Raw genomic sequence first — 17,267 nt, 5'->3', positions numbered from 1 at the left:
TAATAACCTCAAATAATTCGTATACTATCTTGCTATTTCTTTTTATTGGTTCAGACTTCATAGTTAAGATAATTAAATCTGACTTGTTTATCATAGGGTTTAAGTTAGCAAATCTTTTAATTTATGCATGTGTTTAATATATATACTCACTTGTTTTTTTTAGAAGAAGTATATAAGTTAACAAGTTATATCTTGAATGCATATATATATATATATATATATATATATATATATATATATGACATTTTTACTATTTAGTGAATGAATTATTTTTATGTGATAGTTAGAAAAATAAATATTGACTATTAAATCTTACAATACATGAGATTAAATTAAACTCAAGTCATGTGAGATTTTTTTTTTAAAAAAAAGACTCATGATTTTTTTTAGGTTAATTATATGATATTAAATCTCAATTATTTATGTATGATATTTTTATGAGATTAAGATTTGCTTTTTTTTTTAAGACATTTAATTTCCTTATATTAATTTTGTCACTAGAGTATAGCAGATGTTAAGTAGGTTCTAGTTCATCCTTTCATCTTACAAACAAAATAATATAAGAAAAAATGTTATATCATGTCATGTTAATAATGCTGAAATTTTTAACCTAATTTATAACATGAATAATGTTGAACATTTCCTCTGCTTTTTTGTTAATCTTCATCATTGTGTTAGTCATTTCCTTCTAGTTTTGTTGATCTTCATCCTTCATTTCTAAACTCCATTTACAATATAAACATGACATTAAATAGATTTTATCAAACCATCTAAATCCACTAACTGATCCATGCACAAACTGATTATGCACCGTGTTTATCTAGGAACCAGAATCATGCAAACAAACAATAATGAGACCTACACTATAAAAAATAACCAAAACCAAAACCATGCAAACAACCAAAACACCAATAAATCTACAAAACAAATAGAATAGATAATGATTTCATTGAAAATCCCTAAGTGCTCTTGTTATGAAGGAAGCAGAACCATACAACATTTGCTCTCATATTTCCTCTGATATTTTTTACTAGAACCAGAAACAAAACTGTGCCACCAAAGCCTATTTTCTAGTAGTGTGTACATGAAACTACTACCGTATACATAACCCACAAGGCCACAACTATATACAAAAGGATGCACTATTATTGCTTAAAAACATAAGTATAATTTAATTTCCATGTTCATAACTGCAAACCAAGCAAAAATAAAAATAAATAACAACACTGCCATAACTTACGAACACAAGCTTCATTAGAGAATCGCAAATTCAACTCACGAGGGTTTAGTAACATTTAGCACCATTATCAATTTCAGAGAGCACATTTTCAAACACAAAGCAAAGGCATTGCATAGATAGGGCTAACTTGGGGAGGAAGTCGCGAGGGAACAGTCCACGAAACCAAATATGACTTCTTTGTCACGAGGTATCAAGAAGATGAAACGACGATGACATCACAATAAAACACGAGTGAGGTGGTGACAGCGTTGCAGCAGAATGCGAGGGATGGCAGCGAGTTAGAATTATGAGAGAGAAGACCGTTGCAAGGCCGAAGGGTAAGAGTGAGAATAGAGTTGAAGTGCCAGAAACACAAAAAAATAATATAAACACGATAATACAATGTTGGTTTTTTCAAAAATCGATTTATCTTAAGCAGGTTAACATCAATTTTTGAAAAATTGATATTAATGAAGTCACGTTAACATCGGTTACTGAAAAATTGATGTTAACCAACTCAAGTTAACATCGATTTTCTAAAGAATTGATGTTAACAAACTCACGTTAATATTGGTTTTCATAGAACCGATATTAACGAAGTCATGTTATTTATAATTATGTCACCGTGTTTTCGTTTATGTCGATTTTCTATAACACCGATGTTATTCTAACGATGTTAAAAGTAAATTTTCTAATAGTGGAATAATGTTTTTTTTTTAATTACAAAGACTAAAAAAATTTAATTTTAAATTTAGAGGATAAAAAATAAATTCCAAAAAATTTAATCTACTAAAAATATATTTAAATCAAAAGATGTTAAAATAGTTTAATTCAACTCAATCCTATCTAAAAAAACAAGTTGTATTGGATTGAACCGGTTTTATGACTTGATTAAAAAACTGAATCCAACCTTGATTAATTATGAGTTGGATAGGACTGACTTCTCAATTTTTTATAAAAAAAAAAACTCTTAGTTTTACTCACCAAACAAACAAAATAAATAAAATCATAAATAAGAGGTCAAATTATTTTAATTTTAGCCATTTATTTACAATATGCAATTGTTATTTATTTGTCTCTCTATATCTCAATATAAAAATACTTTTCAATATTAAAAAAAATCCTATTTTTCATGTAATTTTTTCCTTTGATTACTTAATTGTGAAGTGCATATAAATAAAAATTTTCAATTTTAATGTGTCACTTTTTTTTTTGGAATTAATCTAAACCGTGTACACAAACATTACAAATCAGTCACAAAAAAAAACATTGGAAATTAAATCGGAATATTATATTTGTACGCCAACTTGTTTTCTATTTTAATTTTCTCTTTATTTTTTTTACTATCATCGAGTGCATATAAATAAAAATTTGCAATTTTAATGTGTCACTTTTTTTCGGAATTAATCTTAACCGTGTACACAAACATTACAAACCAGTCACAAAAAAAAAAAAAAACATTGGAAATTAAATCGAAATGTTATATTTGTAGGCCAACTACTTTACTCTTTATTTTTTTTATCATTATTTATAATATCTATTTTTTCCCTCTTTCTTTCGCCCATACGTTCTCAATTTCTCAAATTGTGATGTATGATTTAACCTTTTTAATTCGTTATAAATCAAAGCAGTCCTATTTAAGTTAATGAAGTGATTTTACTTCTGCTATGGTATAAACTATAAACTGTGCATGGTCCACATCCACTTTTTTGGTACCACTTTTGCATAATTCAATTATTCGTTACATTTATTTATATATATGATAACAAATATTATCAATCAAAAGATATTAATCATTAAGATTATCTTTATTGATATAATCCTCTAAAAAAGTTATTGATATAATTGTTTTGTAATCAAAATGAAACTACTAATAAATACTTAAGACAAAAAACTACTAATAAATACATTGTAAATTTATATTAATAATATGATAATTTATTAACATTTAATATACTGATAATAATGAAATTATCTTTTAATACAATTAATGCATCGGATTGTTTATGATATCTACATATTTATGTTAATAGTTTAAGAGTTTAATGTTTATATATTGTAAAATAATTTTTATTGACATCTAATTATAAATCACCATGTGAATTATTTTAATATAATTATTTAAAAATAAATAAATTAAATTTATCATACATGATGATCATGATTGGATAATTGTGTAAATTTTTTTTACAATTTTAGTGCATAACTTTTTTTCTTATACTTTAATTGTTACTACATTACACAAATATTATACTAGAAAAAATTAATGTATATAACACCAAATTATTAGTATAAAACATTTTTATATGGATATATATAATGTGTACTATTAAAGAGAAGGATATGTAATATCATAGATGTATAAACTTTTGAATCCGTTGTAACTTCGTACCTCACTGTTTTTTTGGGTATATATACTACTTTGTTTCATTTTTATGAAGAATAATACTTTTACAGAAAAAAAAAATTATAGCTAGTTAATTTCGTCTTTTCATTTAACTTATTAATGATTAAAATATGAAAATTCAAAATTAAAATAGGAACTTTTAAGTTACATTCTGTGACAAAAAAATTTAGACTGTGAAAGTAGTTTTTCTTGTGAATTCGTATTGTCATGACAGCGTATGTGTGCAGGGAATTGGTTTCTCAAAGTTTAGTTCAATAATCTAGTAATTTAACTTTTTAAAAAAAAATCTAGTAATTATGTTTAAATTGGTTGTAAAATTGGGTTGACAGATATATATTATGTATTATGTAAGTTGTCTGTTTAGTACACTTAAAAAAATTCCACAATTGTTATTATATCTAATAGAAAGTCGTTTTTAGTTTGATTGTAGCGAGAATCCATGTAAAAAGTCCATTTTATACATTAATATTGTGGCCGGAACTAATCTAGAAAAAATTTGAAAAATACCAATGTTAAAAACTTTTTTTACTGGTGTATAAATATATTTATAAGTTAGCATTTAAAAAATTGGTTATTAACTAAAATCATTATACAAAAAACACAAGGCTTGTCAAGTTAAAGTGAGGAACAAAATTGAACAGTTAAAAATGGACATCTAAGTCAATACTTCTATGAGTACTCAATTTCTACATTAATATATTAAGGTTAGCACTCTACATTTACATCAATACGTTCATATCACCAAAACTTTGCAATCATGTTAGCATCTTTGTCAAATATTAGAAGTTAATGGATAGAGTAAAATTACAAAATTAGAAATATGAAAAGTAAAATCAAGTAATTAAAAATTAGGAGATTAAAATCATGAGAACAACAAGTATAATTAAATCTAAAAATTATTTATAAAGAAACAAATAGTCGCTGAAACAACGATTATTCTGCAACTTTGGTGGCACAAGAAGAATGAAGTTTTCCATCAACTGTAAAAAGTTTGAGAAATAGAAATGATTTTTGGTAGTTTTCGATCCTGCTTTACATTTACACAGCGCCATTTTGTTCAAGCTCAAGTATATTGTCCTTTCTCTAAAACTAAACTGTGGGGCAAGATAATTCCATAAACATAAACAAACAATAAACTTTTTTAAACTTTGTTTTTTGGTCGATCGACTAGAGACGAGAAAGCTAAAGAAAAGAAAAAGTGCAAAACAGTTAACACTTACGGCAAGACAATGCCACAAGTACCAAAAAGTTCTTAAACCTTCATGAGTTTTAGAAAGAGAGTAGTATAGTATGGTCTTGAATTGAAAGTGAAACTTCAATGGCAATTTAACAAGAAGCATATGCTTTGCTTCTTCACTATATTTGTATGTGTTTTTGTATATCATTTTCCAAGCTTATCCAACGTCACTCTATTGCATCAAACAAACTTGTCCTAACGCTTGAAATAGTTTTTTTTTTTTAATCTTGGAAATGGAAAGGCATCCTATGATCGATGGATGAATGAATAGATGCTAAAGTCACCTATGAGCCATCACTTATGAACCCTGAGCTTAGGAAAAACTTTTGACTCCTGGATAGGCATTCTGTAGAAACAGTGGGTCGTGGAAGTTTGTGATGCATATATATTTAACATTTATTTATTTATTTTTACCAATCCTAGCTATACCAATTTTATCAATTTCCAATCCTTCAATTTTAGGATAATTTTGACCAAGCGTAAAAGAGTCATCACTTATGATCGATCGTTGTTTTCTACCTTTATTTAACTAAATAAATTACAACCTTTTGGATTACCTATAGATAGACAGATAGATCAAACTAGCCAAATACCCGGAAATTGACATGTACGTGAATGACGAATTAAAAGGTTGTAAACTTATTCACTTTTAACTGATGAAAAATAGAACCACGAAGAGAAAACGAGGGCATATGAATGAATTAGCAAGCACATAGCCTTTGCTGTAACTTTCCTCCCAATCCCTTTATAGCTAAATCAACTTGCCAACTCTTACCATCTACTAAGCTTGGACATGCAGCCCCTTTTACTACAAAATGAAAAAGAATGTACGTAGTAACCAAAACGCGCGATTGTAGTTAGATCTATCATCTACTATCTCCGTAGATACTTAGTTTTTGTCTTTTTGACCAACATAAACTGATCAGTTAATATAAATATTATGAGTTTATGTTAACAATGTATTTTAATTTTCTATATGAATAACATTAACTGATTTTGGTCATCTCTAATGCTCGAGGGATTAATTAACCTCTTGATTTCTGATTACGAGAATACTTGCTTTCAACAGAAAAAAACATAAATTCACAAAACGCCTTTAATAATAAATTTATATATATATATACACACACATATATTAATTAACTAAATAACAATTCAATATTAACATTTTTTATTAATGCTGTATATGACTTTTTTTCATAGTACTTGAGATTTTGTTTCGAAACTGTCATAGACTCATATACCATTCATAGGTGGGGTGGAATTTATGACCTTGACTATCTTCCTTCCCTTCTCTGCAACGAAGATGTCATTGCCAATATAAGAGGTTGACTTGGGGAATTTAATTTAGGGTCTAATTATTATTTTTTCTCATTGTTTTAAAATCAATTATATTTTTTTACAATATCTTTATTTTTCATTTTCAAATATAAGATGTCATTTTATATAATTATTTTCGAAATAATGAAAAACTAATTTCATTAGTTATTGTATAAAAAATTTAAAATGAAACAATATTCAAGCATTAGACGACATGCAGGCATGCGCGTGGCAAAAAAACTCTCTAAAGGACATTATTTAGAACAACATTAATTACTATTTGCTGCAAATATTTTTGTACCGAATACATATAAAAAAAACTGAAATTGACTAATGAGGTTTGTGGTTTAAATTAGTAAAGGAGAAAAAAAAATCTACTCATTAATCATGTTTGACAACATGCGCAGGACAAATTTTGCCTTCCCACATCGGCAGATTTCCTTTTCAAAAGTCTGCTGCCAACATGAATGTGAATTTTTTTTTTTTTTTGGGAGAGATAATTTATTTAAGCATTTAATTTTTCTAAAATGAGTATTTTTTTCCCCAGATTAGACACCACGAATGTTTTTTAACTAGTAGAAACTAACATCATTTGTAGGTGTGTGAGTATCCTTAAGCCAAAAAAAACTTTATATGATAGAATTTGAATATGAATTCTTTCATTAGATTATTTCTACTTATTAGATTTTACATCACACAATATCAACTCTTTAGGTTCTAAAATGAGTAATTTGGAAAGTAAAGTAATTTTAGTATTTGTTTTTACTGAAGTAATTCTAGTTATTGGCTAAAAAATTAATAAGAAACTAGCATTAAATAAGAAGCAAAACTGAAAATAGTAATTTTCATTAAGTCAAATAAAAAAGTCTTAGAAACTCAGTGTTAAATAGAGTGCTGCTTATATAGTTACACCTAGAATTTTATTTGAGAAAAAATGAATTACTTAAAAATTCATTAATAATAATAATAATTTTTAATTTCTATAATATTTGGATATTTTGTTTTGTTCCTCTTGAAAGAAGGTATGTGATTGTATATCTTTATTATTTTTTTAATTCATTTTAGTTACTAGCTAACATCAAGATATCTTGGTACGCGTGATTATATGACCAATAAGATTGAAAATCGAACTTGGTGTTCCCTAAAATAAACATCTTTGATCAATATTTGTTTTATTCCTAGTAATTGAAGATAAATAATAGAAAATTTACAATGACATCTTTGATCGATATAATATGATTGTATAAATTTCTTTTACAATTTTATAAAGACTCAAATAATGAGGTGAAATATTACATTTAGTACTTATCTTAGTGTAATTGAAATATTACATTTAGTACTTATCTTAGTGTAATTGAAATATTACATTTAGTACTTATCTCTTTTTTCTATTTTTTCATTTGTAAAATTTATTGCATAATTAATAATTTCTAATATCAAACACTTCATTAGTACTTATTATTTATATTTTTTTCTTTTTATTACATAAATAATTATTCTGCCAACAAATTATTAGTCTAAGTGACATTGACTTACTGAGTATGATCTCCTATGATTAGGAGAAGAGATTCTATTAAAAATGATCAGTCAAATTTTTCATTGAAGATTAATTATTAATAAAACTGATAAATTCAAATTATAGACATATTTAAATTTAAGTGATAATTAAATAATCTAGAGTTTGTTATTCATCCGTACTCTCTTTATATATCTCTTGCACACTCATAATATTACATCTTCTTCTTCTATGCAACGAGAATCATATCATGTCCTCCATCCAAAATAAAAAATCATTCATGATGATTAAGTCCTTTTGGGTGATTAAACTATTTTATTTCTATCTTTTTAGGTGGTTAAGTTCTTTTACTTTTGCATTTTTAGGTGGTTAAACTCTTTTGCTTTTATTTTTTGGTGGTTAAGCCATTTTCTTGTTTTTATCTTTTTAGGTGGTTAAACTTTTTTCTTGCTTCTGCCTTGTTAAGTGGTTAAACTTTTTTCTTACTTTTACATTTTTAAGTGGTTAAGCCGATTTGTTTTTATCTTATGGTGACATGTTTACTTTTACCTTATGATGGTTTAGCGTGTTTATTTTTTTTAAGAGGTTAAGCTTTGTGTTATATTTGTTGTTTAATGGTTAAATTTTTATTTGTTGGCTTTAATCAAAGTGCAAACCTTCTAACAAAAAATCTTACATTTCCAAGTCACATATTTCTCATAAATAAAATTGATATTGTCTTTGTCATCACCATCTTATAAGAATGTGTTAGATTATTCTTATGATATAATAAATAATTACAAGTTATAATTTAAATTCAAATTATAAATAATTTAGTATATAATTTTAGAATTTCTTATTCCACTGTAATATATATATATATATATATATATATATATATATATATATGTGTGTGTGTGTGTGTTACACACTGACAATTCACAATTAAAATTAAATAAAATTTTAATTATTCCATCCTTCGATCCGTTCTTACACGTCGTTCTTACACGTGTGAGTGGGGGTGGATTGAGAAAGAGAAAGAAAATGATTATTCAGATAGCATCATGTCCCTGATGTGGATGTGTAATAGTGTTCTTGTCCGTGATGGGATACACACCTTCTAAAGGCCTTTTAGTTTTTGTAACTTTGTAATCCGTGAATCAGCTTTCTATGCTCTGATGTGAAATCTCTCTCACTTATCTTTCCTTTATTTTCCTCTCTCTTATCACCGTATTTCTGAGTTTTACCGCCATTCACCATGCCTGTGCTGCACAAAATTCAGTATATAGTATATACATATCGTGAACCATATGCTATATAAATGGTGAATACCCGTCACACACCATCCCCCATGTTGAAAAGTGTTTACAAGAATTTACAATGTAAACCATGTATTAATTAAGAGAAAATAAATTATATAGTGTTGGTGTAATTCAGTTTTATATTTTGAGTAATAGCGTAAAAGTTTTTGACTCAGATTTTTTTTTCATAAATAAATATTAATTTATTAATTTTATTAAAAATATCAGTTAAGGAATATATATCCACGAACTTTCTTCCTCCTTTCATCCTTTTTCTATTATTGGATCAATTTTATATCATAATCATTTAACTTATTAACTAATAATTAAAGTAGTGCATGTTTGTATAATGATTAATTGATTACTTTTTTTTATAGGTCCTTTTAATTACTTCATTTAATAAACTTCAAAGTGAAGTTAATTCATGCAGACTTTAGTACACCTCGCCTCTCTCTCAGCCAGTCTGAGCTTTTTGCAACTAATGATCCCATTATTAGATTAGATTAAATACCTAGAGTATGTATAAGTTTTTATAATAAGCTTTCATTAAAAACCTATTAGTTATTCTTTCAGTAAAAAGATTGGAAACTGGAAAGTTACGCAGATGCAGGGTGATTTTATCTGAAAATGAAGTTAGATCGATGTCGAAACTTCTCTGACCCTCTAAAATCTGCATTTGTTTTCTGACCACAGAATCACGATGGCGGACAAAAGACATTAAACCAATATATTAATCGGCATTTGTCGTCTGCGATGTCAAAGACTCTCCAAATAGATACAGTAACATGGAAATCGAGGCTCCGTTTTCAAGCAAAAACTAATGGCTGCGGTTTATTCCCCGAAGCTTATGGTTTCCGAGTGAACGTACACTGAAATGTACATAGTGTGAAATTGATTCAATCGTGATTTAATTTAGTGGTTTACCTGGGACGATCGACCATGCATGCAATTTGATTAAGTACAGCCAAAATTGATATTTATTTCCTGGGTAAAATTTTCCTTATAACAACGTATGTAGACACATCGGGTGCAAGTGGGTATAGAGATATACTTAGTATAATAATATATTTTCCGATGGAAATTATTGATCTGCAATTGTCATGTGGCAATACATTACAGGAGGAGGCAGATCACATACAAAACTTTATAAATGAGATATGGGTGTATATATATTTGGCATATATGATATCATCTGATATCCTTGTCATCCATCTGAAATACAGAGGTGGCACAATGATATGGCTAAGTCTCAATACAATTTTTCTCTCACTTATATCTGTTTCGTATTTGCACAAGATTTTTTTGGGAGATGATTGTATTTGCAAAAGATTAGTTTACGCTTCTTTTTTTTCTTAAACATTTTGTTATCTCATCTCTATTTCATCTTAAGCCAACATCAATTTGACACATGACCCTGCTAATCATTCTATTAATTTTCACTCTTAGTCATACCCTCGCACGTTCGATGAAAAATAATTTGGTCTTATATTAGAATCTTTTTTTTCTAATTTTATTTTACTTCAATGTAATAAAAATAGTTCATAATTAGTTACTTGAAAAATTAAACAATTTTTAACTGAAAGTTATATAAATTTAATTTATAAAATTAAAACACTTTTAGTGTGTGTTTGATTTATTGGCAATGCGTATTTCAAGACTTTTGAATGGAGAGATATATTAGAAAGTGCTTTCAAATGAAGACGTTTGAAGTCACCCAATAACAAACCAAACACAATATTATTAGAATTATAACGGATAAATAATGTAAAATGACATAAAATTACGTGTAATTAAATTTAATTAGAACACATTAATAATTAAAATAATTTTTTAAAATAAATCATGAATTGTCTTATTAATTTTATAATAATTATTTTAAAAATTATGTGAAAAATAATTTCTAATTAGTTAATATTTTACATAAAAACCTAATTGAGTAATATAAAATCTTGATGAGTTCAATAGCGAAGGTATATTATTAGAATAATTTCAAGTACTTGAAATAGATACATCCTAAGGATTTAAAAGCACTTGGACCATAAGTAAAGGTGAAATGCTGAACATTAATTCTTAACAAACTATGTATGTGCTAAAGTATTACTATTTATCCTAGGACGCTTCTGATAAAGTTTACTTATATGGGAGTGAAGTGGAGGCGTTTTGTATGAGATGTGAGTAGATAATTTCAAAGACTATATGTGATACATCTTTAGTCATATCCAAAATTGACTTTTAGTTTAAAATTTAAAATGCCTTAATGCCCACACAAGTTAGGCTAAGCTTGTCCGAGTTGACCTGGGCCATCTAGAGGTCTAACATGAAACAATTTTAAATAACTTTTCATTAGAAAAATTTCTTGCAAATAAAAATAACATTAAAAGGCTATTTGGAAGAATAGTTAAAAATTTAACTGAAAAATCAAAAAGTTAATTGAAAATTGAAAAGTTAGTGTTAATTAAAAGTTGAAAAATTAGTTTATAGTTAAAGGTTATTAAGTTTGCTACATTGTTAGGTCATCGTTTCTAAAGTATTGACTATTTTGACAATGATTTGAATATGATAATTTTTTTATCTTTAACATGTCTTGATGGATTAAGAGAGAATGATGCTTATAAATTATCTTAGTTATGATTCCTAAGTGATATAAGACTATTTTGATGTACTAGAATAAAAAGTTATAAGCTAACAACGAAATTAGCTGAAAAATTAATTAAAAATAAAAAATTAACTAATAGTTGAACCTGAAAGTTAAAAATCTACTCAAAAATATGTTTATTGAAATAGTTAAACAAATTTTTCAATAAATAAAAAAACTAAAAATGAATTGAAATATAATGTCAAACAATGTATATATTATTTTGACACATTATAAATTTAGATTAAAAATTAAAAGCATTTATTCAAGTGGTATATTTTATTTTCGTTTAAAATAAGCTTTATTAGTATCAGTTACGTTATAAATCACAGGATGAAATGTTTAATATTTTAAATGGATTTTTTTTATTATTCGTTGCATATTATAGGCTCTGTTTTCTGAAGAAGAAAAAAAAGCATACACCCCAGTTCAAGTATAAATGCGGGTTGATGACAGTGTCACCTTGCATCCAGACAAGCTGATACTATTTAGTCTAAAACAGATGATATTTGAATTTAAAATCAAATATATTGAATGATATAATAATGAATTTGATATCAGTGTATTCATTATTAAGTGACTTTTTTCTCAAAATCAATCTAATTATATAAATATATGAAATACTTGTTTGATTAAGCATTAGGTTGTCATAACATAAGTTTAATTTTACTCACGCTTCGCTGATGTAATATTTTTTAAAAGCCTCTATATTTACCATAAAACAATTGTATGTAATTAAACGAAAGGCAGACGTGATCCCTTGTTCAAAAGTGATTTTTAAAAATAAAAGTGTATCGATGATTACCACAAAACTATATCTTACCTCCCATCCAATGAATGAACATTATGTTTGTTGTGGGCCATAGGGGTGCCTCTGTGGAGCCAGACAATGTGATGTACTTAAAGGGTTACCCTACAGCTCATAACTGCTAATCATACACTCACACACTTGTTTACCCTAAAAAACCAACGTGTACGTGTCCCCCTCTTGCCTTAGTCCTCCCAATGCATCATGATGTGTTCTTGTTCCTTAGTTCATAAAGAAACCCTATTTATGTTCCCTTTTATTATAGCTCTAGGAATTGGATTCAACGTGTACCAGCTAGATATTCGTTCAGTAACACTCCTCTTCACTTGCTTTTTGCTATAGACTATTTTAGTGCAAGGAAGAGGAAAGGAGAAAAAGGATTCTAATGGATGAAAAAAAGAGAGAAAGGATTTTAATGAATGAGTATGAGAGAAACATCTTGTTTAATTATCAAGTAAAGAAAATAAATTGTTATTATAGAGTCTAATCATGTAAAAGTTTTTTCTTTCTAGCTGGATAGAATGAATAATAAATATTTGTTTTGTTTAAAATAATTTCCATGACTAACCATGTGTATTTTCTTTTTAATATAGTGGTGTTATTGTTGTTATAACAAGTTACAATTAATTATGAATTCCTTTGACGTAGGATCTATGTCCATGTTTTCCGGCAATTTTGGTGGCACCGAAAATGCCATGGTAGGCATGAAAAAGGGTAGAGGCAGAGTTTCCTTTTAAATTTCCAGACTGTCGTTTACCCCATTTTTGGACACTAAATCAAATCAAATGGACACTTTGTTTTCTCTTCATCCTTGTCTTGGTATTGGTGTAATTGCACCTCCAAAACCAAAACCAATTTCGTTACACTTTTCTAATCATCCGAAACAACAAAAGGCCTTAATTTGGCAGATTAATTAACCTTCTTCTTGAGAATTTCTTCACTCCAAAATAATTAACCAAACCATTATTAATTAATGGGGATATTGTATGGAATGGTGGCAAGGGGCCAGGTGATTCTGGCTGAGTTCAGCGCCACCCAGAGTAATGCTAGTGTCGTAGCCAAGCAGATACTCAGCAAGATCAATCAAGGGAGTGATGATACCAATAACGATAGCAATGTTTCCTTTTCCCATGATCGCTATGTTTTTCATGTCAAGAGGACAGATGGCCTCACGGTTCTTTGCATGGCTGATGATGCATTTGGAAGTAAGCTTCCTCTCATAGTCTCATTCATTCATTTTTTTTATTAAAAAAGTATTGTTTTCTAGACTACTGCTTGTTTTTTTAGAAGCAAATGTTAATTAATTGTTAGTTTGTATTAATAGGAGAGATCCTTATATGAGTTTAACTTGGTGAATCTTTTAATACAACTATGAAATATATTTTTTTATAGATAAATATTAATTATTAGTTTTTGTTAGTAAATATATTCCAACCCATGACATTTTCTTGTGGAAACAATGTTGATCCAACAGCTGCTTTACTTTTTTGTTCTGGGGTGGTGCTAATGAATGATTCACTTGTTGCCATTTTTTTAATAGAATTGGTGCTGTTTTTATTTTTCGACATCAACGCAGATGATTTTTCGCTCATGTTTTGGTTGATTCAGATTTTTTTCGTTTGCAGTCTAGACCACATGGCTAGGAACACCTATAGCATGGTGGGGCTAGCTCTACGTTGAAACTTGAAACTGTTGAGCCTTGTTTTAGAGGAATTCCACTTGAACCAATAAAGTGGTAGTCAGATTTTGATTATATAAAAGAAAATAACTTCTTGTAGTTGGAAAGGAAATGAAATTATGAGTAAACTTGTTATAGATAATCTTAGGTAACTTGTTTGTTAGAGTAAACTTTTCGCTTTGATCTTAAAACCATGTATACTATCCCAAAATTACAGTTCTGTTATGAGACTGTATGTGAATGTGAGGCTTAAAAATGTCAAATCAAGAATGCTGTTAGCAATACAGCAGACCCTACAGCAGTACCCAATACAATAGAACCCAATATAACAGAAAGGCCCATAAGAGAAATCAAGCGCCCAAGTTACCTTCAGGACTATGAAGTTTGAAGTGGAAGCATTAGCACGCCAATATCCAGTTCAGCACCAAAAGCACCCAACTAAAATCTGTTGCAACCATTTATAATAATAATTAGTAAATTGGAATATTGATATAGTTTGTTAGAGTTTGTTAGAAAGCTGTTACTACGAACTTGTGTATAAAAGGTTGCTAGTATCAATGAAATACACAGAGAAATTTATCCCAATTCTTACCTTAGGAGGTGCCTTGTCCTCGAAACAAGGTGTTGAGCATCCTCTGCTGCTATCAAATGCCATATGCAAAATCCAGAAAAACGTGGGAATCTGATGGCGCCAAGATACACTCGTATGGGCCCAATCAAGCTAATGATCCCTTCCTTGCTCTTTTTTTTTTTTGGGAAGAACGAAGGCATACCTAGGAGTTACTTTGGTCGGAGAAAAACGTAGCATCATAATCAAGTAAAGGTTTGCATTAAAGAATTATGCAGATTATTAAGATAAAACTTAAATTTTGATCGGAGAACAGTAAGAATAACAACTAAAGTACTGTATCTAAGTTGTATCCTCTTTTTTACACCATGCATCTCACAGCTCTGATTGGTCAGTTTAATGACATTCATTATATTTATTCTTACCTTGGACTTACTGGTTTCCTGTAATTTGTGATGCTGGAGAGCCTCCTGGCCCCCTCTTCTATAAATGGGATTACTCGGTATCATAAAACATATAACTTATTTGGAGTGAACTATAAAAGAATTTAGTTTTAGAAATTAGACTTTCAACACATTATGATGCTACTTATTCTGAAAACTGTTGAAAGCTTTCATTGCAATTGAAAATCCCTAGTTACTACTACTTACTAATGATATGACACTTCTTTGTTTACCGATAGTGTGAAATGCTTTACATTGACAACTAGATCACATTTGAACTTACTGAAATATGGTATCAAGTTGATGAAATTGAAACAGAATGGACAACATATTGCTGGTTATTACGTGACTAGGTGGTTGGTTGAAATCATTTCTGTGATATGTTTTTGGGTAGTCAGAATAAATTATTACAAAGTTTTTGAGTCAAACTGTTCACAAGAAAAACATTCCTGCTTGATTGGTTGTGCACTAAAGTTTGCCATTCCTGAATGAGCTGTAATGAATTGAATCTCCTCTTGGAATCTCTGCAGGAATGATCCCTTTTGCATTTCTTGAAGATATTCATAAAAAATTTGTGAAGACGTATGGCCGTGCTATTCTTTCAGCTCCTGCTTATGCCATGAATGATGAGTTCTCAAGGGTCTTGAACCAACAGATGGAGTATTACTCCAATGACCCAAATGCTGACAGATTAAACCGTCTCAAAGGTGAAATGACTCAGGCAAGTTCAAAATATACACATTTAGATTTGTCTACACTCTGATCCTTGTTTATAATTGATTCTCTTCTCGAATACTTTGTCTAATTTTTCATTTTTTTAATCAACAAATGTTAGTTTTTTTAGTGGGAGGATTCAACCTTTCCCATCCTGTTCCTTCTTCTTCACCACTAGACTAGTTTTTCATTCTGATCCTATAGATTCTTTTTGGTTAAATTTTTTAATTTACCTTATGATTTTCATGTTTGACAAACTTAAACTTGGAATTACGTAGTTCCAACTAACTCTGTTTTGTATTTGATGTGGTAAAGTAAATTTCAAAGACATTAAGGTCAGATTTAGTGTGATAAGATTTTTTTTTTTTTATTTGGTAGCTACTATAATTAATATTTTAGGTTGTCTAGTGATACACAAGATTTTTACAAATTTCAGTCATTTGGACTGACTATGAAACTAATTTTATAATCTTTTAGGGTTCAATAATAAAAAATCAAATAAAAACTTAAAATTAATGATTTTTATAAATAATAAATAAATAATATATATCAATCTTACAAATAATCTTACGATTTAGACTAATACTTGAAAACTTGACTTGTGATAATGATAGGTGAGAACGGTGATGATTGACAACATTGACAAAGTGTTGGAGAGAGGTGGCCGGTTGGAGATGCTGGTGGAGAAAACTTCAGCTATGAATAGCAATTCGATTCGTTTCAAAAGGCAGTCCCGCCGTTATAAAAATAACCTGTGGTGGAGTAATGTTAGGCTAACGTAAGTATAATAAAATCCACATTTGCATAATTAATTTCATTCTCAATTTTTTTGCATTTTGATAAGGGAAGAAAAATATAGTAGTGTTGGATTTTTCTAGGTTTTCTTGATTGTCCTAGATGAGAATTAGTATATACTAATATTTCTTTAAGCACCCATTGCAGGGGCCTCTTATCATGTGCTTTGCTCATGAAACCAGTCTATACCTAATTTATAGAAATCTTGGCCTTTGAAATTTTCCATTCATTATTACCATTATTGAATTGCACAATAAAGCTTGAGCATACCTTTGACCTACTTTTCCAATTTATTTTTGTTGCACTTTTTTTTAGTGTACCCTGAATTTGGGAGTAGAATAATTATTTTTGCCTTTTCTTAAAAAAAAAGAGGTTTAAATATGATCTCAAATTCTTATGATCCTCCTCTTTTCCTCATGCAGGGCTGCACTTATTATAATTTTCTTCATTGTCGTTTACATTATACTCGCCTTCATCTGCCATGGTCCCTTGTTGTCTTCGTGCCGGAGATAAGCTCTGAAGGCTAAAAGTCAAAAAAAATTTGCACTATTTTTCGAGGCCATTCTACTACTTATTTAAGTTCAGAAAATAATTTATGGGGTCAACTAAAAAGGGAATATATTTATCGATATGCAATCATTTTTTAA

General features: G+C 28.5%; 1 protein-coding gene across 1 annotated transcript; it reads left to right on the top strand.

Annotated features, from left to right (window-relative positions):
* The first annotated feature begins 13,026 nt into the window (after nt 1–13,026).
* Nucleotides 13,027–17,267, top strand: LOC114393194 (vesicle-associated membrane protein 711-like). Its single transcript, XM_028354459.1, has 4 exons — nt 13,027–13,627; nt 15,642–15,832; nt 16,440–16,603; nt 17,043–17,267. Exons 1-4 carry the CDS (start codon nt 13,396–13,398, stop codon nt 17,131–17,133), a joined length of 678 nt encoding a protein of 225 aa, XP_028210260.1. The 5' UTR covers nt 13,027–13,395; the 3' UTR covers nt 17,134–17,267.

Source organism: Glycine soja, chromosome 17 (genome assembly GCF_004193775.1).
Source record: "Glycine soja cultivar W05 chromosome 17, ASM419377v2, whole genome shotgun sequence".
Classification (NCBI taxonomy): Eukaryota; Viridiplantae; Streptophyta; class Magnoliopsida; order Fabales; family Fabaceae; genus Glycine; species Glycine soja.
Note: the sequence above shows the minus strand (reverse complement) of the source record. Positions and strands in the feature narration are given on the sequence as shown.

Coding starts and splice junctions, on each gene's coding strand:
- LOC114393194 (XM_028354459.1), top strand. CDS start 13,396: ATGGGGATATTGTATGGAATGGTGGCAAGGGGCCAGGTGATTCTGGCT. Junction 13,628..15,641: donor GGCTGATGATGCATTTGGAA/GTAAGCTTCCTC, acceptor GAATCTCTGCAG/GAATGATCCCTTTTGCATTT. Junction 15,833..16,439: donor TCAAAGGTGAAATGACTCAG/GCAAGTTCAAAA, acceptor TGATAATGATAG/GTGAGAACGGTGATGATTGA.